General features: G+C 41.1%; 1 protein-coding gene across 1 annotated transcript in view; it reads left to right on the top strand.

Annotated features, from left to right (window-relative positions):
- Positions 1 to 27354, top strand: part of TPH2 (tryptophan hydroxylase 2) — a 72008-nt gene that overhangs the window by 42983 nt on the left and 1671 nt on the right. The window contains exon 9 of the mRNA XM_073327758.2: positions 17424 to 17519. Within this exon, the coding sequence (XP_073183859.1) occupies positions 17424 to 17519 (96 nt within the window). The remainder of the gene's footprint in view (positions 1 to 17423; positions 17520 to 27354) is intronic.

The following is a 27354-nucleotide window of genomic DNA, read 5'->3' as shown; positions in this document are numbered from 1 at the left end:
AGAGAGTGAGCTACTGTAAACAAACCAATTCCAAAGTGGTTTGGGTTTTGATCATGAATTGTGTTGAGGGTTCAAGCCAGATTTTATTTTATTTGACTCGTACCGAGTTTAGAAGTGGGGTATCCCATAATCTCAAAAAGCAAAATCCTGCTCTCTTCTCTGGCTACAGAGGACCCCCGGTGCAGTGGAACTGGCGTGGTTCTGCTGGAGAGGGAAGAAATGGCTTCTGGATACTACGCAGGAGGCAAGCCTGGTGGATCAATTGCTATGTGGCTCTATCAGTCACGGATCCCTGTGGAATGGGTTCCTGTAGCTTCTGGGCAGCAGTAGGGGCTTCAGAGCAGCTCTTCTGCTGCTCTGTGGTGGAGACAGAGAAATTATTCAACGTGGAGAAATCACCTGTGCCAAGCCTTGCAACTGTGGTGGAGAATTGGGCCATTGCGGCTGCTGTTTTTATTATTTATAGGGTGCAGAGTAAATGTGTTTTGAAAAACACTTAAAAAGACAAGGTTCCTGCTTAGGTAGTTTATAAGCTAAGTAGGTCAGTCCTAGCAGGTCACACTTTGCACGTGGAAATAAAGCATTTATGCTTTCTAAAATATCATTCAAAGGTAAGAGAAGGAATAGAAAGTTATTTATTGTTTTGAAGGTAAGCAGTAAAGATTTCTGTGACGTGCTTAAGCAATTGTTCAGCCTGATTGCTGAATGGGCCTCCAGTTTTCAGGCACAATTCTGCACCCACAAATAATTACAGATTTTATAGATTGATCTTGTGCATGATATCATTTATACGTTTAGCTCCTTAGGCCCCAGGCCTGCAATCAAATTCACGTAGGTGTTGCAGGGATCCAACTGTAAGATGAAGGCATTGATTTGGCATTGTAATCAGGTAGGTAGATGTATAAGAGGACTACTTGAAAATTAGTTGCGGGTCACAATTTGAGGTGTCGTAGATATAAAATTGCTCCCGCAAAAATGCGATGCTGTTTATGAAAATCAGGCCCTAAATAGTTAAAAATGCAGAAAAAACTTTAGAAGGCTGAAAATGTACAGGCTACATGGAAACTTAGCAGTTTATTGTAATAATAGTCTAGACAGTGTTTATAGTTCCGAAATAAAATTTGTCAAATAATAAAAATTGTCCAGTGAATTATTGAAGTACAAGTACAAATTTACATCACAAAAGTAATATATTTTGACATTACAAGATAAGAGTATGGTGTGGATTTGACAGAACATTTAAATGTTATGACTACTTATTTTCAGGAGAAACATTCTTATAATTAAGAAAGTACAGATTTTGCAATCGCCGTCCTTGCTGGCAGTTCAGTAGCTAATACAGTGACTGCGTGCTCTGCCAGAGTGGTGGTAATAAAAGATACTCTAACTAAGTAGCTCTGTGAGAATTTGTAGAATTTAGGTGTGCGCATAAATAATGAACATTGGCGGCTTCAGCATTGGTGTTAGCTGATGTAGATTGAAGTTCAGATTAGATAGGAGGGGGCTAATGTATTTTGATGGAGTATTTGTGGTTTGGTTTTGTTCACTGATTTTCTTTTTAGGTGTAAAGAGCAGGAATCATGCTAGCAAAGAAGCACGAACAGTGTCTCTTGTAAACGCCATAGAAGTCTGTAGAAAGAAAGGCACCCAGCAAGAGCCACTAGTGAGCAGCAACTGCACACGTGTCTATAGAAATTCCAGGTTCTAAACACACAAATCACATAAGTTAGAGGGTTAGTGGCTTCCATAAAGAAAAAACTGTTTTATTAACTGAAGGGTTCTAAATCTGTTGCTGTTTCTAAAATTTATATATATTTATTGTCTGCAAGGTTGAAATGAAGATCCCACCATGGCAGAGATTTAAAAAACTCAACTACATTCATCAGAGTTAAATTCTCTCCTAGTAGTTCTATGAGCCACAAAAATCCGTGGGATTGAAGTTAGTGGGAACCACAAGAGTATATCAGAGTGGAATTTGACCCTTACGGTTAAAAACTGCACTCGCGCCTGATCTCTTCCATGCCGCTGCCTTATTAATAGTAGTATTACAGTAGCACTTGGGACCCCATTGTGCTAGGCACTGTATAAACACATAGTAATAGACAGACCGTGATGTGAACAGTCTAGATAGTAAAGTGTGGGAAGGGAAATGGGCACAGGGAAGGCTGAGGTCACACAGCAAGGCAGTGGCAGAGCTGAGATTAGAACCCAGGTGCCCTGGATCCCAGCCTAGTGCTCTGAACACTAGACCAGGATTCCCCTTCTTGCACAGTTTTGGAAAGGGAGATTTTTGCAACGTTGTTTGTTCATCACAGACATCACCATATCAGCTGGGTAGACCTTGTGTAATTTAGACCAGCAGAGGCTCACCAAATGCAGGGGGCATATACTCCATCTTACACATGTATCAGGCCAACAATTAAAAAGAGGAAATGCCAGCAATGAGATTACTTGTCCAGGGAAACGGCAGCTAACTCTCATTAGTGGAAGCAAGGCTCATTTTGCCATGTTGTCTGAAAGTGGTCAGTTTCTGGGTCAGATGGATTTCTGGCAGGAGTGATTTTCAGAATCACTGTCCCTGTCTTTGTGAGCTCACCCTTGGGGCTGACTTCTGAGAGTTTCTGCAAAGTTCATGTGCCATGCCATGAAGTAGTAGGCTTTTGAGTAAACCATAGCCATTAAAGCAAACACCATGATACTGTTATACACCACAGTGAATTCCTGGAGTTTGACCCCAAAGTGAACATGCAACCAGTGCAGAATGCTGACCTCACCAATTCCAGTTAGGAAGCTGGTCACACTGCATTGGCTGTAGCTTCCTTCTCTATGGAGAATGTATTACAGTCATTTGGTATTGAGCTAACAGAGGCATGGCTGGCCTGTATTAAAGAAAAGACTGTCTATAGGCTAATCTATGACTATCATCCAGTCAAAACAGCTCTTTTGTAATCCAGGAGCAAAGAGGATTCTAGTAAGAATTTAAGATATGAAACAATTGATAGACCCTCATTTGAGGGCTGGCTAGTTCTTCTTTACAACACTCCCCCCCTCCGTCAACAAGAATCACTCCTGAATTTTTCAGCCTCTGCTACATTTCATCTAGATTTTTATGTCTGTCTGCTGCTGGGAGAGCAGAGAAATACTTCCACTTGGGCCTGATGAGGAGGAGGATGTAGAGCAGGGTGTCAACACAACATTGATGATAACCCATTAACTCTCCTTGTCCTTCACATACACACTGAAAAAGAGAGCAAGAGAGCGAGTTCTGTGAAAATGTACTGCTACTTTTTAAAATTTTGCATTTAGTCACAGTATTGTGCATGTTCAAATCAGTACCATGGATGTCTAAGTCACTAAGGCTTTATTTGTGTAACATACTACAGTACATTAAAAATTACTATCAGTTGAATCTACAGATGTCAGTGTAAGTGAACAAAGTACATTTTATGATGCAGCATACGTGCTTTTTTACTGTGTTTGTATACTTACTTGCTAAATCTGCAAGATTCAGTTACGCACAAGGGTAGTTAGAGTCATTAGTGCAAATAATTGAAGTCTTCCTCCAGCAGTGTGTAGGTATAAGGCAAAGTTGGAGCTTAGGGAGATAGAAGCTCAGACTCCCTTTACGGTTAATACTGCAACATTTATTAACCATATCAACAACCGCTCTGAGCCTACCTTTTCTATGCTTGCATATACATACTATTAAAAAGATTGCCTAAACGAAAGAGGTGCCTCTCGATGTTCTACTTTAGCCAATCTGCAGGAAATCTATACCTCACCTGGGAAATAAAACCCTTTCATACATACTACTGCTACCTGGGCCTGCTCTGCTCATCCATAAAGCAGTGCCAAGGATTTCTGTTCCAACTTTTTCTAAAGGTATGGACTGAGTCAATAAAGGGTAAAGGAAAGGTCTGCAAACCACACATTAGCTTTGTTAACGTCTGGAATCTTTCAGTAAGTAATTGCTCCCAAAAGGAATATTCCTAGTTGTGTCCACTAACATTAGCACAAATGTCATCTTTTTGTGGAAAGATTCTGAAAATCTATGTTTCTACACAGCTGTGTAAGTAGGAGTTTTATCTTATTGCTCAAAGGAAAAAGTGCTCATTTTAGTATTCACAATTGTGCATTTGTTTAATTGTTGTCTAGCCAAAATGAGCACAACAAAATGTACCAAACTGATTCTCTCAGCCGGTATGTTGCTGGACATCATCTTTGCATGTGTAGATAAAATAAAAAAGTTAGACAAAATATGGTTGATACCTGTAAGGAGCTGACTATGTCTGATACTTAACTACTTAGTGCTACAGCTTTTGAACTGGTTCTAATATCTGTTGTCATCTTCGTATCAAATGGCACCAAAGTGCTGGATGAACTGTGCTCTTCCAGATTTTTAGTTGAGATCTTTTTAGGTGATCTACCATACTTAGCAGGTCCAATTCTGACACCACATAAATGAATGGGTGTTTTGCCAGTGACTTAAAGGGGTTTGGACCTCTGTGCCAAATTCTGTTTTCTTTTCCATGTGTGCAGCCCCATAACAGTCTGTGTGAGTCCGTACATTTATATGAGGATGGAATTTGACCCTGCATTATCAACTTTAATCCATTGCTTACCAAAAAGCATTGTAGGCATGTGGGTTTCTACAGTGAATGAACTAGATATAGAGAAGTGGTGGTATAGTGTAAATCTTTCTCTCTTTTTCTAGCCAATGCATGATTTCCCCTCGTTCACTTCTTTCTCTCTTCCATTGTTCTTATCCACCCACCAACTCTGTTAGCTTCAGTTAGTACTAATTCAGCAGAGTCTGTGAGAGGAAAAGCAAACTTCTATGAATAATCTGGGACAAGAGAAATCCACTACTCCACTAATTAAATTGATGCAACCAGCAGGTCTTTGCACACTGCTCTGAAGGCATAACTGGCTGTAATGCATCCTTGTGGCATCCAGTAAGATTGTATTCACTAATAACTCTAGTTAAAAACCATAATGATATAATTAGCCATTTTTACTTTCTCACTTTTTTATATTTTCCGACACTTAAACTTTCAAATTTGGGGGTTTGCAGTTTATAAACAGTTTGTTATACTTACGCAGTTAATTTGGGCAAATTACAGGACAGATCTTATCCACCTGTCTGTGTGTGATTAGTGATGACTTCAGTGTTATTTTCATATGGGTAGCTTACTATGCCTCTATTACTAGATCCTAGGTACTATATATTGTTTAGGCCATTTGGGGAACACAGTGGATTACTGTGATCTTTGTAATGACAAGCACTTGCTCACACTTTGTTGGGTATATTCAGATAATCTATGATATGTTTACAAACTTCTGGCAGGAAACTCAACAGTGACTCACCCAGCTAATCTGTATTTATGACAGATTTTTGTCAATGCCCTTACTGCTGAAAAGCATGCTCAGAGATGCTCAATGTACACTTTTTTTTAGGGACTGTGAAAAACATTTGTTTGGGTATAGTTTTTAGCAACATAATTAATAGACACTTAAAATTCCCCAAGTTATGATTCTCCCTTGGTCTGTTCTTCAGCTGGAAACTGATACCTTTGCACTGATGTCTTCCTCCCCCCCCCCCTCAAAGCAGGACAGACACATGCATCAAGAGCCACAGAAGGTCTCTGGGGTCCACGTATGTTCACATAAAAATGGTAAAAAGAACAGGAGTTTCCAAGTTTAACTACACCAGTAAAACTCCTTGGAATCTGAGATTTTTTTTTAAAAAGACAAGGATGTACTTTCTGGCTCTTGAATTAGCTCTTAGAAAACAGATACAGTAGATTTAACTTTTTTAAAAAAAGTCATTAATTTTTAAAAGGGCTAATTAATTTAAATGTATTAGGAAATTATTTTTTTGTAAACTGAGGTTTAATTTAGGAAAGGAAAACCACCACCAAAAACATTAAATGTTTTCCCCTGAAATGGGGCACAAAACCCAGCGAGGTTTGGCAGGGTGAAAGGTACCCTTGTTTACTATTTTGTGCTATCTTCTGCCTGGTTTTTGCCTCCACAGCTGCAGAGCCTGCAAAAATTCCAAAATCCTCCTAGGCACCACAGTCCATGGAGGCTGCTCACAATTCTGAGGAGGTGGTTTCTCCTCATTAGCAGGTAAATTCAGCCTCTCTCTGCTGACCAAGCCAGATGTTCATGAATCCCATTAACCCACAGCTAATATGTCAGGGGATGCACTCAGCAGGCTCAGTAACTCTCCTGACACTGTTCCCTAGAGTGCAATTCCTGTGGGTGGTAATTGGTCTGGCAGTTAGGTGGGTCACAGTCTGCCCCAGGGAATGACATCAGGGGGATCACATGCATACCCTGAAATACCATCGCAGAGAGGCTTGAGCTCTGGCTATACATTAGCCAAGCATAATTTTTAAAGGGCTCCACAGCCAGAAGTAATTTTGTCTTTGGGCTGACTTACGCCAGTGATTCAGAAAGCTCTCTGTTTACGAATGGCTTGTCTTCATTACTGGGGTAAGTTGACCTAAGCTACGCTACTCCATAACATAGCTGAAGTCGATGTAGCTTAGGTCAACTTACCCTAGTGTCTTCACTGCACTGTGGCGATGGGAAATAGTCTCCAGTCAACTTCCCTTACTCTTCTTGGAGAGCTGAAGTACCAGGGTTGACCGGAGAGGGCTCTGCTATTGATTTAGTGGGTCTTCACTAGACCCACTAAAATAAATCAATTCCTGCTGCATTGTTTGCAGCAGTGTTGATCTCCAGGTAGTGAAGACCAGCTCTAAATAAGGAGGTTCTGTCATTTCCTTTGGTAGTTGTGACCTTGCTTCTTGTAACTCTGCAGAATCTTCCTCATGGTGACACAAGCTGGGCAATGGAATAGCCTTCCAAGGAGACTAGGGGAAACTTTAACCTCAATTCTCTTCCCTGCTGTTGCTCCTTTATGATACTCCTACAGTGTAAAGTGGCTAATGTCTCCTTGGCATTTAGGGTCTTCTTTGGTCATCTAGGGTAGGTGGAGCAGCCCTTCAGTGCCTCCTCACAGCCCCCCATCTTAGTGTGTATGCAGAGTGTTAGAGGGGGTGGCCAGCGTGCGCTGTACTATTTTGGACAGTTGGGGTGGCCTACAAGTGACTGCAGGAAGCATCCATAGTTCAGTGCCCCTGCAGCTGCATGGGGTCGAGGGGAAAGAAGCCTAGAATCCAGGACACAAGGCAACTTAAAGTCATTTGTGCCCACCCTCAGTTTGTGCCTGTGTAGCTGCACTGACTGAAAGGTGCAGCTCTCAGGATTGGGGCCACCATCTCCTGAGCCATTACGCTACATAAACCACTAGAAAATAGGGGAAATCCCAGCAGGCAATGGACTGCAAGGTGACCTCTCTGCTTTTCTAATATTAGCATGCATATGTTCCAAATTCTAATCTCACTTAGACTGATGTCAATAGGATTGCACCAGAGTCCCCAGTTCTCCGGTGTAGGTTTCAAGTTGTGCCATGCCGCAGTATGAATCCGAATGTTGAGAGGTACTCCTGAGGTCCCACTCTAGGGCTAGACTATATTCAATTATGAATGCTTTTGCTATGGATGTTTGTTTTTAGGGCTTTACCATGCCTCTTTTCAAGGACTGTAAGCTGCCACTGTTTTGAATGGTGACTTGACATAACATTCACCTGAATCTAGCCTCTGCACTGCAAAGGATGATACTATAGCAGCTCTGGCATGCCAGACACCATAAGCTGTGGTAGGACAGAGATGACATGTTTACCTAGCTTATTTGTTTTAGCTTGACGTTCAAAGGATCCCATCTCCTGGAGTCCCAGAGAGGATGTCGAAAAGCCTGAGTCTTCCTCTCTTGAGCAAGCAGCGAGAGCTACGTCAGACAGCCAGAACTGAAGCAAGAGCTTGAAAAACAAATGAGCACATGTTCATTCCAGCTCCCGTGAAGAACCTTGGATATGAATTCATGTGACGCATTGTAAAGTAAATTGGAAAGAATGCTGCTCATTATTGCTCATCATTCATTCTTAATAACGCCGTAAAAATAATAAACCTCAAGCCCCAAATCTTGGGAGCTGCTGAAGATAAGAGTCAAATGACAGGGAAGTGAAGCCAGGAAGAGCAAAGCCTTTGGGCTTAAGTACAGCACTTTTAACAATGCTTTAAGCAGCAGCTCGTAGGAGACTTTCAGTGGTCTTATCTACTTGTAATTACGTTGTGCTGCAGACCTGCCAGTTAATTAGGATGCAAAAAAATGTGAGGTTCTTTTCCTTACTGTTCTGTGAGATGGTAACTGCAGCTCAGGGTAACAGACTGGTGATGGTGTGGGCTCTTCCTAGTCTCCTGGGTGACACTGGAAATAATACTGAGTGCTGGCCTGAACTGGATCATTTGAGGGCACTTCCTGTTTGCATGGTAAAAAGAACAGGAGTACTTGTGGCACCTTAGAGACTAACCAATTTATTTGAGCATGAGCTTTCGTGAGCTACAGCTCACTTCATCGGATGCAGCATGGTAGTAATCCTACACCTGTTTTAAATTAATGCCAAAGCCGTTTCTTTAGCCAGAGATATAGTAACTGTTTGTTTAACCAGCAGCACCCTGTTATGTTGAAATACTTCCTGGCTAGTTACAGAGGGTCTTACTTCTGCATCTTTGCTCAATCTGCAGCGGGGAGCTCCAAGCTGTTGCACTGCAGTGAAGAGAGAATGGTGGTGAGGTGGAGAGATAAGACAGTTCTCTGTGCTGAGCAGGAGCGGTGTAAAATCATTTGGGGCCTTAGGCACACCAACATATGGGCCCTCCCATGGCTCCCACCCCATGGCCCTGCCCTCTTCTTCCAGAGAGGCTAGGGCAACAGCATGGAGCTCCTCCTCTCCCCTCCCCCAAGAAGTGGCAGTAGAGCCCCTTCAGGATCAGCAGTGGGGTGTTAGCAGGGATTCACTCTTTCCTTCTTCTCAAGAGGCAAGGATGGCAGTAGGGTGATCCCCTGGTACCTACTCCAGCATCTGGGGTGCATCTGCATGGCTGGGCTGGTTATGCCTGCTACAAACTCCTCTTCTAAGCCTTCCAGTGTGGGCCCCTGTAGAGCTGTAGGTCTTGGAGCTAATATCCCACCTCTCAGAGCTTAGGTTTCTGGCTGGCTGTAGACTCAAGCAGATGCTGCAGTGGCAGCTATGCTTGGTTTATTTTTTCAAGCTTTTCTTCACCATTATTTGGGGCTAGAAACTTTTGAAAACAGAAAGCTGAGATTCTGATGTAGCGACATGATCAGGAGCTAAGGAGGGGCTACAGTGCTGTAGAATCTGTGCCTTAATCCAGCCCTGGTGCTGAGCAGAAGTAAGTCTGAAGCCTTTTGCACACCTCCCTTTACTCTCAATAGAGCAAAGTAGGATAAGGTCAGTGTATGGACGGAGAATGGATAGGTCTGAGAAGCTGTGGACTTCAATGCAACCCTCAGTATGTAAATGAAATGCTTAGCTATTTGCTCCTCTCTTTGGCTTTATTCTTACTTCTAGAGAGGAGTAAGTTAGCAGCGATGGTTTCATCAGTGCAGGACTGGATCCCACTGTGTTCCCCGTCCTGGTCACCACTTTTCAAATCTTGTCCTTTTAATTACAATACTCTGAACCTGCACTGTGCAAGATCAAGGCAGGACATGGAAGAATCTTGGATGGAAAGAGCTATCCTGGAAAAGCTTGGAGGACAGTTGAAGACAGCAGTGAACTAATTTTAATGCAGAACCCAGGAAACTGCATGGTGATTCCAAATGTTTGACTGGAAAAGAAACATGGTATTTCTAGGATTCTAAAAAGCAAAAATGCACTGGACTGCAAGCATAGTTCAAAACCTAAGAAGTCTTATACTTACTTTGGTTAGGATTACTGTTAGCCTTGTCTGTGTTGTCTCCAGAGGGATTGAAATACCTTCCATCTGGTTCTGTTTTATTCCTCCCCTCCATGTAGAGACATCCTGGAGCACCATGTCTAGCATGTCTAGCACCATGTCTAGCACCATGGCATTATGGGGAGAAGAAGTTCAGTGGGGATCAGTGTCATTCTAGCAGCCAGTCAGTAAGGGGTGGCAGCTAAATAACAGCCCTACCTTCGGGTCAGTGTAGACAGCAATGTTCATATTGTCACTGAGAATGAACTCTGCAAACCTCAGGATCAGGGATTTGCATGAAGTAATACGCTGTATCAAAATGTGGATGTTTGCAAACAGAAGTGCAACCATTGTAAGTTCTGTGTGCTGCATTACTTCTATCCCACAATGCACCAATGAATAGGTGCCATACATGTTCAAGTTTGTGTATAGACAGTTTATTCCAAACACTCACTGTTTGGAAAAAGATGAATGCAAAGCAGTAGGCTGATAAAAGAAAGTGTTATACTGATATTCTTTGGAAGCCATGAAGGAAACTTCAACTGAATGAGCCCAAATGTGTTTCAAGGTAGTGAGCTACACAATATGCTTCAATGAAGACTGCCTGAAAAATTAGAATAAGCTTAGTTTTCTTATTTAGAAATGCTGTAGGCTATGAATAGGGTCACTTTTTTTTTTTAGCAGAACTGAGTAAATAATCCAGAATGAATAATTTATTCATTGAATTTTGCCTCTCGTTCTGTTTGTGAACTATTCATGAGCTCATCACAAAATTCTTTGATTTATGCATGAATTTCTAAGCGAAGATTTTCCTGTATCAAAAGCTGCCAAGGAGACTTGACTGCTTGATATTCAAATTCCAACATTTGTGCTATATTGATTACTTACCTAAGTCATATATTGTATCTCTTTCCTATATAGGGTGACCTCTTGTATGTAACTGTGAATTTCACAAATTTAGGATATTTCAATCAAATGTGCAATTCAGAATGCACTTTGTGAATGTTCAAGACTAACAGTGGATTTTTGCAAACATTCATGCCAGTAAAGTTCAGTGGGGCAGAAAGCCAACTGGAAAGGATCACAAACATGCTTGAATTAAAATGTATTTTAAATTCCATCAATATTTGTAGGCAAGTTGTTCAGGTATTCAATTTTCTATAACTTGCAGGCTTAAACTGCACTGGAGTTATTTTTGTAAGTTTCCCCATTGCATATAACTATTTACCAGTTCTCTGAGCCATGCAGTCCTCAGTCCTTTTAGAGCTAAAAAGTCAAAGCTTTCCTCCTCTTCCATGGAGGAGACAAGAATATTCCTTTGCATGTTTTGGGACATATCAGATATTTTGAGTTAAGAGTTGTGCATTAAAATACCCTCTTAAGCAGATGATCAAGTGGAAGAACCAACACATCAAAGAAGCTTCCTAGGCCCTCATCCTGTGATCGATCATTTGTCTTAAATGCGACTAAGCATGTGTGTAAAGTTACTGACATGGGTTGGTGTGTGCAGGATTGGGCCCTAAATCTTAGATAATTCCTGAATAGGCATTTTTGGGGAGCGCTAAAATCAAATATCATGCACAATGTGGAAGACTGTTTATTAAGTGCAAAAATCAGTTTCTGAAGCTGTACCATGGGAAAACTACATTAGATAGAATGGGATAAAGAGATTTTTCACATAAGTCAGCTGCTGAAATAGTGATTGAAGGACATTACCCTCTGATCCCACATCAGCTGGCTATGTGAATGAATTGGTGACCTCAGCCCAGGTCCCAGTGGAGAGAGATGCACCAGCACATAACTGGTATGGCACTTGGGGGGGGTAGGGGGGACAGGACATTGAAATGTTATAAGAGGCATTTTCAAAGATATGAACAGTTAGGTGCCCCACTCCCATGAAAAGTCAATGGGAGTTGGGCATCTAACTACCATTTTTGCCTTTGAAAAGCTTCCATTTCAATTTGAATGAAAAATCTTTCCCAACTAGCTCTAATTGGCATGTTTGTTGGCAGCCTAGGTGGCAAGGCAAAATATTGTGTATGGATAATGAACTACCCTTTGACCTCTGCAGAGAGGTACCTCTACAACGAGCTCTGAGGTATACTGGCTGGAAGTTCTGCCCAATCTTCCTTTGCTGCTGTACCTGTCCTGTCAGTAAACAGAGGGTGCCCGTCTCTGGGGCCTTACACCTTTCATGTGCACTACGGTAAATGCTCTTCCATAGTCTTAAGCCAAATGTGCCAAAATAAGTAGTCTAAAATTAAATCCATGCTGACTTGTAGATCTGCTATATATTGGACCTGTAGGCGCAGCCTTGACCACCACTTCTGGCTCTTTGTTTTCTCATTTCTTTTAAACCCTTTAGTTTTTGACCCTTCGCTTCATCTTCTCACTTTGCTGATTTTGGTCAAAAGTGGAATTTCAAGCAAAGGCTTTTCAAGGACCAGCAGGGGAATGAAGGATAAACTTTCTGCTTCTGTGAGTCATGCCACTGTTCCTGTGGCTTGCTGTTTGCATTGATCATTCCCCCAGGAAACCACAATCACAGTGCTCTAATAGAACAGACTCCCTGTCTGCAGATCTTGCATTCCAGGGCTTGTTCCAGTTCTCACTGAAGTCAATGGTAGTGTTTCTGATTATTTCAGTGAGAGCTAGATCAGGCCCCTAATAGAGAGCATCTACCTCTGTGATTGACGGGAGCTGCTGTATAACATTGTGTAATGTTAATATTTATCATTGCTATAGTAAACATATCCAGCAATGCTGTTGAATGGAGGCATTTGATCTTTACTCATATTATATAGTATTAATCTTTTTTGGAAGGGAAGGATAAGAGACAAAGAAAAGGGGAAAAAGGGATATTGAAAGGGTTCATTGTTTACGATGGAAGCTGATGAGATTTGTTTCATTTAGTGCATATTTTGAGTTGTAATATTTTAAAGATACTTGTTTACAGTTTTAATGTATTTGCATTTCCTTTCATTGTAAATGATAACAGGTGACAGTGGGAGCAGAGAGCACCAGACTGGAGATTGGGTGGTAGAAAAACAGAAAGAGAGAGTAAGTGTTTTGAGGCAGGAATTAGAGGAGTGACGGCACTGGGCGTGTAGAAAGAACTAAACCAGGCTATTCCAGGCAAAGAGGCTTGGGGTGGGGGGGAAGGCATGGAGATGGGAGTGTGAGAAGGCTACACAGGCATAGTTAAGTAGAAGGTAGTGTGCAACAGCATAGGTCACAAGAGGGAGAGTATCAATAGCCCAGATTTAGGCTAAAGCGGAACAGAGTAGCTCTGCAAAGGTGAGGCTGACCTTGATGTGGAGGAGTTTGAGAGGGATTGACATGGTTGGAGCAGCGGGGCAGGAAGATGAATGTAGCTGCAGTGTTTTGGATAGACTGGAGAAATTGTCGGTCATCTCTTTGAAACCAGAGAACCAAAGCCTGCATGCTCACATTTGTGCCTGCATGTGCAAATTGAATGATTTTGCATGGCAGGTGATTTTTTGTTCCTTCAATAACTCAAACAGCATTTGCATTTATACCATTTGTGCAGTCATGACAGTTAACCATGCAGCTGTAGACATGCAATTGTGCACATATATTATGCCTCTGGTTTTTAATATGTGGTGCTATATGACTAATGTTTAGCTTCTTTATCAATATGCTTCATTATTTGTAGACTTGGTAGAACAGTTGTTCAAAGCCTGCAAGATCACAGATAATAAACTGGATCTTCAGTAGTGGTGATAATGATGTACTGCTGACTAATGATCTGAAGATGGCAGCATTGTGTGAGCTATCTCATTTTCTTACTTAAAGCAGAGACCTCTTCAAAGATATATATTGATATATTGTAGCTATTTGCATACGGCAAATGTATCCCAACATCAGCTTTTCATTTAAAGGGTTTTTCTTAATGTGTAACGTTGCCATAAATTAGTAGTAGGCAGACACACATTATATTTTACCATCTGGTCACTTTAGATATGTTTGATTTAAATAAGTTACACAGAATACAGGCTTTCCAAAACTGCCATTCTAACAAAAATCTGTTCTTTCAGCATGTGCATGCTCATAAAAGTTATTCCTTTTATAATAATGATAATGCTTTTTGCAGTTCTATAGCATCTGCCATGCAGGGATCTCAAATAGCTTTGCAAATAAATATGGGTTAATTACATCCCTGTCAGATAGGAAAATATTTTCCTCATTTTACAAATGGGGAAACTAATAGTGAGATCAAGGGCTAGATTTTGCATACACATTTGCTTGCGCCCAATGTAGGATTTCAAGCTACCTAATTTCTGTGAGCAATTAAAGTATTTATTTATATTATGGTAGCACCTGGAGACACCAGCCAAGGACACTGTGCTTGGTGATGTGCAAATACATAGTGAGAAACAGTCAATGCCCCAAAGAGCTTAGAGTCTGGTGTTTTCATGTTGCCTAAGGGCAGCTATATGTGAATCAACTGACTTAAAGAAAACCTGCACAACAGTTTCAAAAGACGAGCCTGGGAACTTACGTTCATAACTCTGCTAAACTCTAAAATCATGGTATTAATAAAGACACTAGATTTATGGCTTATTACAACACTAACCCACTAGCCTTCTGCCCCCCCTTTTTGTCCTCCAAGTACAGGGGTGTTAATGGGCCACTTCACCTTGAATGGTTCCTTAGAATATGTGCTAGCTACTTATGCTAAACTAGCTATTCAATCTTGTAATTTAGCTGTGACCCTAGATCAGAGGAAGAGCTCTGTGTAGCTGGAAAGCTTCTCACCAACAGAAGTTGGTCCAACAACAGATATTACCTCACTTGCCTTGTCTAAACAATTGACTTGGCATTCATTTACTAGTGCATGTTAGCTGCTTGTGCCTAGCTTTGAAAATCTGTCCACAGCTGAGTTGCACAAGCCAAAGACAAAGCTGGAAATAGAATCTAGATTTCTTGATTTACTCTTGTGCTGTAACCGTGCTTTTTGTGATTTTCAGTGCCTGTTGGCTGTTAGTGGTACCTGATAAATTCCCCTCTGAAGTCAATGGATTTTAGTGGGCTTTGATTCAAACTATAGTGGCTTTGATTCAAACTATAGGTGCATGTTTTCATTAACCTCTACCTTATATTTTTGCATAGTGCTGTAGTAAACAAATTAGTAGTCCCTCCTCAACTTTTATATGAGAAAAAGAAAAAAAATTGATATTAATGAGTAGCTAGATAAATATTTGTATGGGGAAACAGTTTGGGGGGGGGTAACCAACCATGCATTTAGTTTGGAATTTGGTATTTCTGGAGCCAAATTCCATATGAAACTCTCATTTCTGAAATGTTTGGTTAACTTTTAAAAACTATTTTTCATTTCTGAGTTCTATCAGCTACCAGAAGAAGAGCAGAACTGCTGAGAGAAACAGGCAGTACAAAAACTCTTGAGTGATCCAGACTCAAGAGGTTCAGATTAATACTTATTTGAAGCTTAATTCTGGACTGTTTTTCCTCAAGAGAACCTTGAGCTCCAAATACTGTTGAGCATCACCCATTACTGGATGCATTTAATTGAAACAATACACTAAATTCAGATCTCATACAAGAGATGCAACTCCATTAGCTTCAATGATGTTGTACTTCCTTTACACAGGTTTCAGAGTAACAGCCGTGTTAGTCTGTATTCGCAAAAAGAAAAGGAGTACTTGTGGCACCTTAGAGACTAACCAATTTATTAGAGCATGAGCTTTCGTGAGCTACAGCTCACTTCATCGGATGCATACCGTGGAAACTGCAGTAGACATTATATACACACACAGACCATGAAACAATACCCCCTCCCACCCCACTGTCCTGCTGGTAATAGCTTATCTAAAGTGATCATCAAGTTGGGCCATTTCCAGCACAAATCCAGGTTTTCTCACCCTCCGCCCCCCCACCCCACACAAACTCACTCTCCTGCTGGTAATAGCCCATCCAAACAACCACACACACAAACTCACTCTCCTGGATTTGTGCAGGAAATGGCCCACCTTGATTATCATACACATTGTGAAGAGAGTGGTCACTTTGGATGGGCTATTACCAGCAGGAGAGTGAGTTTGTGTGTGTGGGGGGGGGGGGGGGGGGCGGAGGGTGAGAAAACCTGGATTTGTGCTGGAAATGGCCCAACTTGATGATCACTTTAGATAAGCTATTACCAGCAGGACAGTGGGGTGGGAGGGGGTATTGTTTCATGGTCTGTGTGTGTATATAATGTCTACTGCAGTTTCCACGGTATGCATCCGATGAAGTGAGCTGTAGCTCACGAAAGCTCATGCTCTAATAAATTGGTTAGTCTCTAAGGTGCCACAAGTCCTCCTTTTCTTTTTTTTCCTTTACACAAACGCTGAATTTGGTCTAGTGTCAGATAAAGCAATAGTGCACAATTACATCTACGAATGAAGTATTTCCATGGGTACTGGAAACCAGATTCCCAAAACCTTTGTGTGCACATAGTTATTTACTACTCTAATTTGATGTGCATGCTTTATTTGGGGTGAGCAACAATATTTCCTTATTTTTACATGCTGATATATGGTAGAGAAAAAGTCTTAATGTGTAATATCAAAAGCAAAAAACTTGTTAGGAGCAGAAGTGATTTGGCTTTTCTTTTCCAGTTTAGAGATATTGAAATACCTGTGTTTCCCAAAGATTTCTGTAATATTTAACAGAGTTTTATGTAGTTAATGCAAATTAGATGTAATTATTCTTATGCTAATCTTTTACACAATTTCTCAGTAATTTTGTTCAGACAGTATGAACTGCCCTTCTAGTTTTATGGGTTGAACATAGACCTCAATGAACAATTGGAAAGGATTGGTCCATTGAGCTTACTGGAATGGCTGTAATTGTCTAATTTAGAAAGCAAGTGACATTTTTCTTCACTTATGGCAAAGTTAGTAAAATCTTATGAGGGCTAAGGCCCCAGTTCAGGAAAGTTCTTAAGCACACGTTCAGCTTTAATTCCATCAGTCAATGGGTCTTAAGCATTTACTTGCAATTAAGAATATGCTTAAATGGTGTCCTGAACTAGGACCTAGGGATGGGATTTTCAGAAGTATTTAGGTGCCTAAAGATGCAGAGGTGCCCACTGGGATTTTCAAAAGTGTCCAACCAGGTTAGGTGCCAAACTCCCATTGAAATCAGTAGGATTTAGGCACTTAAATACCTTTAAAAAAAAATCTAGGCCTAAATGTCTTTAGGATTTTTTTTAAAAGACCACTCAGCACCAATCCGTATCTTTAGGCACCTAGATACCCTTTTAAAATCTGGCCCTTGGTGACTGGGAAACCAGAGAAAAAGCACAATCTTGCTGGTTTTTTCCCTGTGTGCGCTTTTTTATACAGCTCTACTTTACTGCTAACATGACATTTAAAGTACGTAACAAAAAGTGTCTTTGATCTCAACTTATTTAAAAAACATGAAAATCTGAGGAAATGGGGCTCTCAAGTGAAAATAGTACCAATTGGTGCTACTCAAGTGCTTGTCTACAGCTTCGCTACATATATCTGTATGTATCTATTTTCACAGTGCTATTTTTTTACTATCGAATTTGGCCTTTGCAAACAAGAGGGACAGCTACGTGCTTACGGGGCAGGACTCCTGTCTTCTATTGGCGAATTAAAGGTATGTGAGTGAATGTACCCTGCAGGCTGAAATAAGTTTATTAGAATGATGGAAAATTATTAATGAAGTGTGAATATTTTTACTTCAAAAAAAGTGGTCAGGTATTTTAGATTGAAGGTTTACTCCCAAAATTCAGCAGGAATTTGGCGTGTGAAACAAGTCGATAAGAACTGATGTGCTAAAACTGAAAAGTTGCAAAGTGCATTTTTGTTGTTGTGTGTTTGCTTGCTTTTAAAGATTTGGTAGCCAATGAGACATGAATTTACTGCTAGTGAAGACATTAATCCCTTTCTATTTACTGAGTAGGAGGTTTCTTATATCACAGCTTCTGGGACCCTTATGTAAAAAAAATTGTTTGCATAATATGGCAATATAAGGCCAAATCCTGCTTGCCTTATTTAAGTGAGTAATCCTGTGTACTGCAGTGGGATTACTCCTGAGTAAAGTGAGTAGTGTTCAGACCACAATCTAGAAATATTAAGGCCCTGATTTAGGAAAACATTTAAGTATGTTCTTATATCCCTCCTTGGTCAGGAAGCCATGTAAGCTTAACTGACCTTCCTGAATAGGGCCCCAATCCTTCAAAACCAAAGGTATTTAAATTTACATATTGTGAGTAGTTCCATTGAAGTCAATTGGACTGTAAATTTAAGCATGTGGGTTCAGTAAGTATTCACAGGATCACAGCCAGAGCTGGTCCAAATTGTTGAAATAAAAAAACCCCAAACAGGACAAATTTACAAGATATTTGCAACATTTTACTGTGTTTTCAACCAGCTCTAGTCAGGCACAGCCAAGCTTTTCTGTACTGGGGCCTACAAATGCTGTTAGTGCTTTTATTAATAACTCAGTCTCTCTACTTTGTCTATTCTGTGTATTTAAATGTCCTAGCTGGAACTAGTTAGGCTCATTACATCCCTTATGTGTCTAAGATTGTTAGAGCAGTAAAAAAATGAAAAAAGGGATAAGGAAAAAATATATTGACACTTATTGTTCTGACTACAATACAGGATTTCAGTACAATGACAATTTTACTCCTCACGGTATCAGAATGGTAGTATTTTACAGGGTTAAGGCTCAATCCATTAAAGTGCTGAGCACTTTGTCTCCCATCCCTTTGGTCCAACACCTTTTGAGAATTGAGTCCTAAAAATCTACACAAGGTCCCATGGAAAAGCAGGCCCTTACTTTAAAACAACAGTTAAGTAATTTCATTGTCGTCACTTATCACACTATTTACAAATAAACACATGTGCAAGCATGTGAATAGTCAAGATCATAAACCTTATGCTGTCCATAAATGAACAGATTATTCTTATCAAGTATACTGAAATGCATATTTCATCAAAAACAGCCTTAACTCTGACCCCAGATAAGTATTATTTGTTCAGCAGTAATCTCAAAATATGAACTTTCAACCCTTTCCAAAGGTTGATGGAATAAATAATAATAAATAAACATAAATAACATCTATTGATCAGCTTCAAAGGTTAGACTGCATACCATAAATCAAATACTTTTCCTATTATGCTACATATGCAACAATATTTATATACCTCTAGCAATAACAGAGGGGGACTAATTTGCAGCATGAGTCAAGTAACCAGGATTTGGCCTTCCGTAAGGTGACTTGATGGCATTCATTCAGAAGTCTCATTCCACAGAGCATGTAAACATGAATTATTGTACAATCAATACAATGCCTATTGTGTGCCTTATTATGCAGTGTTATCACTTCCAGCTGATTGGATCTATTCACTGCTCAACCCATTAGGCCCTCTTATTTCACCATGTATGTCAGTTTGGTTCCAGGGTTACATAGTTTAATGTTATGTCAGTGAACATTTTATTAACTTGATTAATGAACATTGTATATGAGAAAAAATGGGGAACTTTTCTTTGAATAATTAAACTGTAAAAGTATTACATAAAATAAGTGCAGGAGAACAGCTCTGCAATGATACCTCTTATCCGAAAAGGATAAATGGAAAATATTTTCAAAAGTGCCTAAGGTCCAGATTTGCAAACATATTTAGAATTATAGAATCCAAGAAATGTAGGGCTGGAAGGAACTTTGAGAAGTCATCAAGTCCAACCTCTTCACTGAATCAGGACTAAGTACTGTAAATGTAGACCATCCCTGACACCTCTAATGATGGGAATTTCATAGCATCCCTTGGAAGATTATTCCAGAGCTTAACTACCCTTATAAGGAAGGTTTCTAAATTTCTGGCTGCAGATTAAGCTCATTATTTCTCATCCTACCTTGAGTGGACAAGAAGAACAATAGCTCACTGTACTCTTTATAACACTCCTTCACATATTTGAAGACTTATCAGTCTTCTTTTCTCAAGATTAAACATGCCCAGTTATTTTTAACCTTTCTGTATAAATCAGATTGGCTAAACCTTTTATGAATTTTTGTTGCTGTCCTCTGTCAGATTTGTCCACATCTTTTCTTAGGTGTGATGCCCAGAATTGGACAGTGTTCCAGCTGAGGCTTCACCCGTGCCAAGTAGAGTGGGCAATTGCCTCCCATGTCATATATATGGACACTCCTGTTAATACATCCCAGAATGATATTAGTCTGTTTTGCAGCTGTATCACATTGTTGACTCATATGCAATTTGTGAACCACTACAACTCCCAGATCATTTTTAGCAGTTCTACCGACTAGTCAGTTATTGATAGTTTTGCTGTTGTGCATTTGATTTTTCTTTCCTAAATTAAGTACTTTGCACTTGTACTTATTGAATTACATCTTGTTGATTTCAAACTAATTCTTCAGTTTGTCAACATCGTTTTGAGTTCTAATCCTGTCCTCCAAAGTGCTTTCAACCTCTCCCAGCTGGTGTCATCTGCAAATTTTATAAGCACTCTCCACTCCATTATCCAAGTCACTAATTAAAATATTGACTAGTATTGGCTGCAGGACTGAACCCTGTAGGACCCTACTAGATATGCCCTCCCACTTTGACAGCAAACCATTGATATCTACTCTTGGAGTATGGTCTTTCAACCAGTTTTGAACCCACTTTATAATAATTTCATCTGGACCACATTTCCCTAGTTTGCTTATGAGAATGTCATGTGTCAAAAGTCTTACTAAAATCAAGATATATCACATCTACTGCCTCCCCGAATCTTCTAGACTAGTGCCCCTTTCAAAGAAGAAAATTAAATTGGTTTGGCATTATTGACAAATCCGTGCTCACTATTCTTTCTATTATCGTCTAAGTGTTTACAAAATGATTTTATGTGTTGAAGATACAGATAGGCACCTAGTGGGATTTTTAGAAGTGCCTAAGTGAGTTAGGTATGTAAATCCCACTATTAATGGGAGTTAGGCACCTAACCTGCTTTCATGCTTTTGATACTCCCACTAGGTGCTTATCTGTATCTTTAAGCACCTAAATACCTTTGTAAATCTGGCCTATAGGCATGTTTGCAAATAGGTCTTAGTCACTTAAGTGTTTTTGAAAATTGTATCCACTACCTCATTCCCAGTTACATCACCAAATTGCTTCAGAGCTGACATCCCTCTCCGCTATGGCACACCTATATACAAATAAATCTAGATCTCAAGTATATTTCTGAATAGTAAATATACATATTTAATGGTCTTGTTTATAAATATTTAACAAGATAGAAAAGTGTCAGGCAACACAAACTGTTAAGAGTGAATTTGCTAGGTAATATTTTGGCATATATTCAAACTCAACCAAACCTCATTCTCTCTTTTTCTGCCTTACATGGCTCTTCTCTAGAAAATTGGCCAATGGATTCAGCAGCAAGAAACTAAAAATCAGAGGAATGTACATACAAAGCAGCTTTTCCCCCCCTGTGACGGGGTTAAGACTCACCACCACTGGCACCTCCCGCTTGTTGCTCCAGGAATTAGCTCTGTCCAGTCATGGAGCACCTTTTTCACATGGTGCCTTGCCCTTCATCTGCTCTGCTGCTTCAGGGACCCTCATTGCTCCCCACTCGGCAGCATCCTCTTCAGGATACTGCCCTCCAGCAGTGCCCACTGCTCCAATCTCACCCCCTTCCAGGGGTTTGGTGTTACCAGCAGACCACAATCTGCACCTATTGTAGTGGCCAGCTGCAGCCTCTAAGTCTAGCCCCTTATCACAGGAACCAGCCATAGCCTGGATCAGGCCACGCTCCCTTTCTGCCAGGTGTAGCACAAGGAGAAGGGGGGGGACAGACCCAGGCCCACCTGCTACTCTGGGTCCCAACCCAGAGACCCTCTAGCAGCAGCCTCTCTGCCATTCTTCTCTCCCCTTGCCCTGCTATTGTCCCTGGGCCACTTCCCCTTCGGCCCTACGCCCCTGCCTGGCCTAGGCCAGCAGCCTGGGGTTTTTGTTGGTCAGAGCTCCCCAGCACTGCTCTGTCCAAGGTACTACCATTCAGCCCAGTAGCCAGTCCTCCTCCCTTGACCATCAGGGGGAGACTACCCTACTCCCTTCCTGGGCAGCCTTTATATATGGCTGAGTCTGGCTCTGATTGGCTGTCTCTAACTCAGCCTCTGATTGGCTCCCTAGCAGGCCTTCTCTGATTGGCCACCCACGTGCACCACCTCCCTAGCCTGCTGAAGCCCCATCTAGGATAGGAGTGGGCAGCCACCCCACTACACCCCCCAAAGATTTTTTTTCAATATTTAGAACTAGTCTGAATATAAGACACACACAAGTTGCAGAAGAAAATGTGTGCTACATGGGAAAAAATGCATTAAGCAGAAAATACAGAAAGCTTGCACACGCAGACACACACAAAGGAGAAAGAGAGGATTAAAAGCTAAAACCAGTGTGGGAAAGGAACCAAAAGAGTGAGCTGTTATAAAATGTTCAGCCCTAATAAAGTCAGGTTAACTCTAGATAAGGCTATTACACAATATACATTTGTGGTTCAGAAGTCAGACTGAATACACAATTCAGTAAACACGCTATTTCTACGAAGTAGTTATGATTCTAAAAAAGGCAGATCAAATGTGTTTAAAAATACGTTGTCCATGAATTTCATAATGTATTCTTGAGCCCTTTCATTAAGGGTCTGAATCAAAGAACTCTGCTGTCAGTGGAAGTCTTCCCACTGACTTCATTGGGCTGTACACCTGGTCTACTGTGCCACATTGCTGTGTTTAATGAAGAAGCAGAGTTCCAGTCCTGTAGAATTATACCTTTTTCAGTCAAAGATGCTCACAATAAAACATCTGATTATGAATAGATAAAACTAGTATGTCCCTGATTATATCCTAAAAACTAAGAGCAGTGGATTCAACAACACCACTTTTTTTTTTGTTGAGGGTGGAGACAATGGCTATAACAACACCTGGATGCCCAGTACACATTTTACTACCTCTTACCACTAGAGTGTTTTTCTATTTGTCTGAGCAATATATAAAATTCCATTGGTATCATAAAAAAGTTCTGGGAACATCAGCACACAATTTGGAAATAGCCCATTTGCAGATCAGCAGAAAAACATTTAGGAGCATGTTTTTCCTGGATACTCTCGTGTTCTCCCACAGAATAACAAGACAATAAAACCAATACAGTGATGCGGATAATTTCTTCTCACCCAAGGGTTTAATTCTGGCCTACAGACAGTACAGCATTTATAACCCATCTCAAGTTTCTCCTCTTGCTATCGGAAGGTGTTTTTGGCGGTATTTTTGTGAACCTTAATAAGTGTGTGTTACATAATTACAACCCAGTCTTTACACTCAAATGAGCAAGCACACAACAAAACTCTCTTTTAATATGGCATTGATAGGTTGTCTCTCCCTGCCTTTGCTAGCAGAGCTGGAAATGCTGTGGAGGTATTATGCTTGTTTCCAGCAAAAAGGAGCATATTCTATCACTCTTGAGCAGTCCCATTGTCAAATACTGCTACCTTTCATAGGTATCAGCAAGGATTGAACTTGGAACCCGTTGCTCCATAAAATACCAACTCTCCCAGCTTGAGCTAATGGAAAATCCCCATTGACTGTACTAGAGCAACAGTTTATTTCCTGTGTGAATAAGCCTCTAGAGGTGGCCTCTACCACAAGCCCTTGAGATGGCATGACATTTCATTCAACTGCAGGCTGTGGTACACATACACATTAGCAATTACATTCCATAAAGACAGATAAAGGAAGAGGATGGGGGTAGGGAAATATTTACTAGATACTTCCACATCTTGGTTGACTGAAAACATATGGGCAAGCAACATATCCAAAGCAAATGGTGGGTAGCCAATATAACTGCACATGTTGTGAGGTTTTTTTTACTGCTTACAACATTACATAAATAGCTAACGTCCCTAAAGAAACCAGGATGTGACTTTCTGATTACACCTCCATATAAAATGGTCCGGACCCACCAATTTAATAGTTTTTCTGCTTTGAGATTCTGCACTCCCTACTGAGCATTAGCTGAGCGCATGAGCATACAGAACATTCCCTACAGAGCAAGCAGACTTTGACATTCACAGCACTAGGGTCCACCTGAAAAATTAACCAGATGTCCTACAACCTTTCTGATGTTCTTGTTGTCCCACTTTGCTTTAAGACAGCATAGGGAGGGACCCAGGAGGTCTGGCTAAGAGCTCTCTGTCAAGTCCTGTGTCAAGGTTTCTTCCCCACTCTGACCTCTAGGGTACAGATGTGGGGACCCGTATGAAAGACCCTCTAAGCTTATTCTTACCAGCTTCGGTTAGAACTTTCCCAAGGTACAAACTTTGCCTTGTCCTTGAACCATATGCTGCCACCACCAAGCGTTTTAAACAAAGAACAGGGAAAGAGCCCACTTGGAGACGTCTTCCCCCAAAATATCCCCCCAAGCCTTACACCCCCTTTCCTGGGGAAGGCTTGATAAGAATCCTCACCAATTTGTACAGGTGAACACAGACCCAAAGACTTGGATCTTAAGAACAATGAAAAATCAATCAGGTTCTTAAAAGAAGAATTTTAATTAAAGAAAAGCTAAAAGAATCACCTCTGAAAATCAGGATGGTTAATACCTTACAGGGTAATCAGATTCAAAACATAGAGAATCCCTCTAGGCAAAACTTTAAGTTACAAAAAGACACAAAACCAGTATCATAAATATAAAGGGAAGGGTAAACACCTTTAAAATCCCTCCTGGCCAGAGGAAAAACCCTTTCACCTGTAAAGGGTTAAGAAGCCAGGGTAACCTTGCTGGCACCTGACCAAAATGACCAATGAGGAGACAAGATACTTTCAAAAGCTGGGGGGAGGGAGAAACAAAGTCTCACTCTCTGTTTGTGTGATGCTTTTGCAGGGGAAAGAACAGCAATGGAGTCTTAGAACTTAGTAAGTAATCTAGCTAGATATGCGTTAGATTCTGATTTCTTTAAATGGCTGAGAAAATAAGCTGTGCTGAATGGAATGGATAGTCCTCTTTTTGTGTCTTTTTGTAACTTAAGGTTTTGCCTAGAGGGATTCTCTATGTTTTGAATCTAATTACCCTGAAAGGTATTTACCATCCTGATTTTACAGAGGTGATTCTTTTTACTTCTATTAAAATTCTTCTGTTAAGAAACTGAATGCTTTTTCATTGTTCTTAAGATCCAAGGGTTTAGGTCTGTGGTCACCTATGCAAATTGGTGAGGATTTTTATCAAACCTTACCCAGGAAAGGGGGGGTAATGTTTGGGAGGATTTGGGGGGGGGCAGACGTTTCCAAATGGACTCTTTCCTAATAATAATACCGATTAGACGTTTGGTGGTGGCAGCGAAAGTCCAAGGGCAAAAGGTAAAATAGTTTGTACCTTGGGGAAGTTTTAACCTAAGCTGGTAAAAGTAAGCTTAGGAGGTTTTCATGCAGGTCCCCACATCTGTACCCTAGAGTTCAGAGTGGGGGAGGAACCTTGACAACCAGGAATATACATTCCATCCAGCACAGCTTATTTTACCAGCCAGTAAACAAAAGGAAATCTAATGCATTTCTAGCTAGATTACTTACTAACTTAACAGAAGTTCTGAGGCTGCCTTCTTGATCTGTTCCCAGCAAAAGCATCACACAGACAGAAGAACCCTTTGTTCCTCCCCCCCCCCCCCCCCCGATTTGAAAGTATCTTGTCCTCTCATTGGTCATTTGGGTCAGGTGCCAGCTAGACTACCTTAGCTTCTTAACCCTTTACAGGTGAAAGGGTTTTGCCTCTGGCCAGGAGGGATTTTATAGCACTGTATACAGAAAGGTGGTTACCCTTCCCTTTATATTTATGACACCCTGACACTACCAATTTCAGAATTTGTATACTCCATTGTTCACAGTGCATTTTATGGGTACGTTGCTTCAGAATTAAAAAATGTAGGGCCAAATCCACAAAAGGACTTTGGTGGCTAACTGCCACTTTAGGTGCCCAACTCCAACATTTAGGAACCACTGAGATCCTCAAACCCCTAATTCAGCTGCTGCCTAACCCTACAAGCACCTAAAGTCCCTTTATGATTATATTGCCACTGTAAAATTACCCTAAGCACCCATATTTGGTATGCACACAGCTGCCTCAGTCTTGACCTTGCCCAGGAGCTCAGTGCCTTTGACACATCTAAACCCCAAATTAGGTGTTGTCCCACCTATATTGCCTATCAGACCCAGTGTAGTAGGTGAGCTCAGAGCATGCCTAACTCCACACAAAACGTCTGGGAAGAGAAGGAAAAGAAGAAAGCAGCCTCCTTCATAACAATTATCCCAGTGGTTAGAGCACTCAGCTGGGACATGGGAGACCCCATTTCAATTTCCCCATCTGCCTGGTAAGGAGAAGGGATTTGAACATGGGTTTCCTCTCTCTCAGGTAAGTGCCCTAACTGTTGGACTAGAGAGTCATTCTCACTTGCTCTTTGGCCCAATGAATACAGAAATACAGAGTGGCTCAGCTTCACCAGGAAAGACCGAGAAAGACCCACACCAGAATCTCCCAGTGCTTAAGACACTCACCTGCAAGTGGGCGACTCATCTACAAATCCCAGCTCCCCATCCCCTGAACCTGGGCCACCTGCATCCTGGGTGAGTGCCTTAACTATGGGGCTATAGGCTGCCGCTGCCGTTGTGCGTGTCGTTAGGCATGTCCCACTGCAGAAAAATGGCTTATGTGCCCGGTTCCAGGAGAGAGTTCACAGCTGTGAGACCCAGCTGGAAACAGCTGCCTCCATCAAACCTGAATTTAGGCACCAAACTCCCTGAGAGGGGCACGGCTTAAGACCCACCCCTTTCCTTGGCATCTACATCCGCTATTGGCTAGCTTAGGCAGCTCCCCACCTAGTGGGCTGGCTTTTGTGGAGTCTATTCTTAGGCACCTCTCTCTCCCCATGGCTTGTATAAGAAGTCTAGGCACCTAATTAATGGGTTGTGGAGTCCATTGGTTGGCAAAGTACCTAAAAATTAGGCACTGCAACACTGAGCATTGCAATGTCTAAAGTCCCTTTATGGATTTAGCCCTTAGACAATTGTGGCACCAGGGCTCAAAAGAAAATATGACAAACCGGCTGGTACAATTGCTAATGCCCCTTTAAAGGTAGAGAGTATCCAGTGGGATCTGCAAGGGAGGCATGGCTTGCCAGGTGCAGGAAGGGTTCAGACTATTCAAGGAACGTAAAGTGGTATTGGAATGCAATTTTCGTTTAAAATGGGTGCTGGCTAAGGCAGAGCAGTTGGGTCAACACGGTTCTTTTTATCGGTTTATGTTGTATTGTAAATGTACATGCACATGTTCTACCTGAATAATTGAATTAGCACGTGCTTGGTGTTGTGCTACTCTGAAGAGTCTGTTTAAAAAAAAAGAGGAGACTTTGTACTCAGCAGTCCTGTTCCCTGTGTGTAATT

This window comes from Lepidochelys kempii, chromosome 1, assembly GCF_965140285.1.
Source record: "Lepidochelys kempii isolate rLepKem1 chromosome 1, rLepKem1.hap1, whole genome shotgun sequence".
Taxonomy (NCBI): Eukaryota; Metazoa; Chordata; order Testudines; family Cheloniidae; genus Lepidochelys; species Lepidochelys kempii.
The sequence above is the reverse complement of the archived record's forward strand: the minus strand, read 5'-3'. Positions and strand labels throughout refer to the sequence as shown.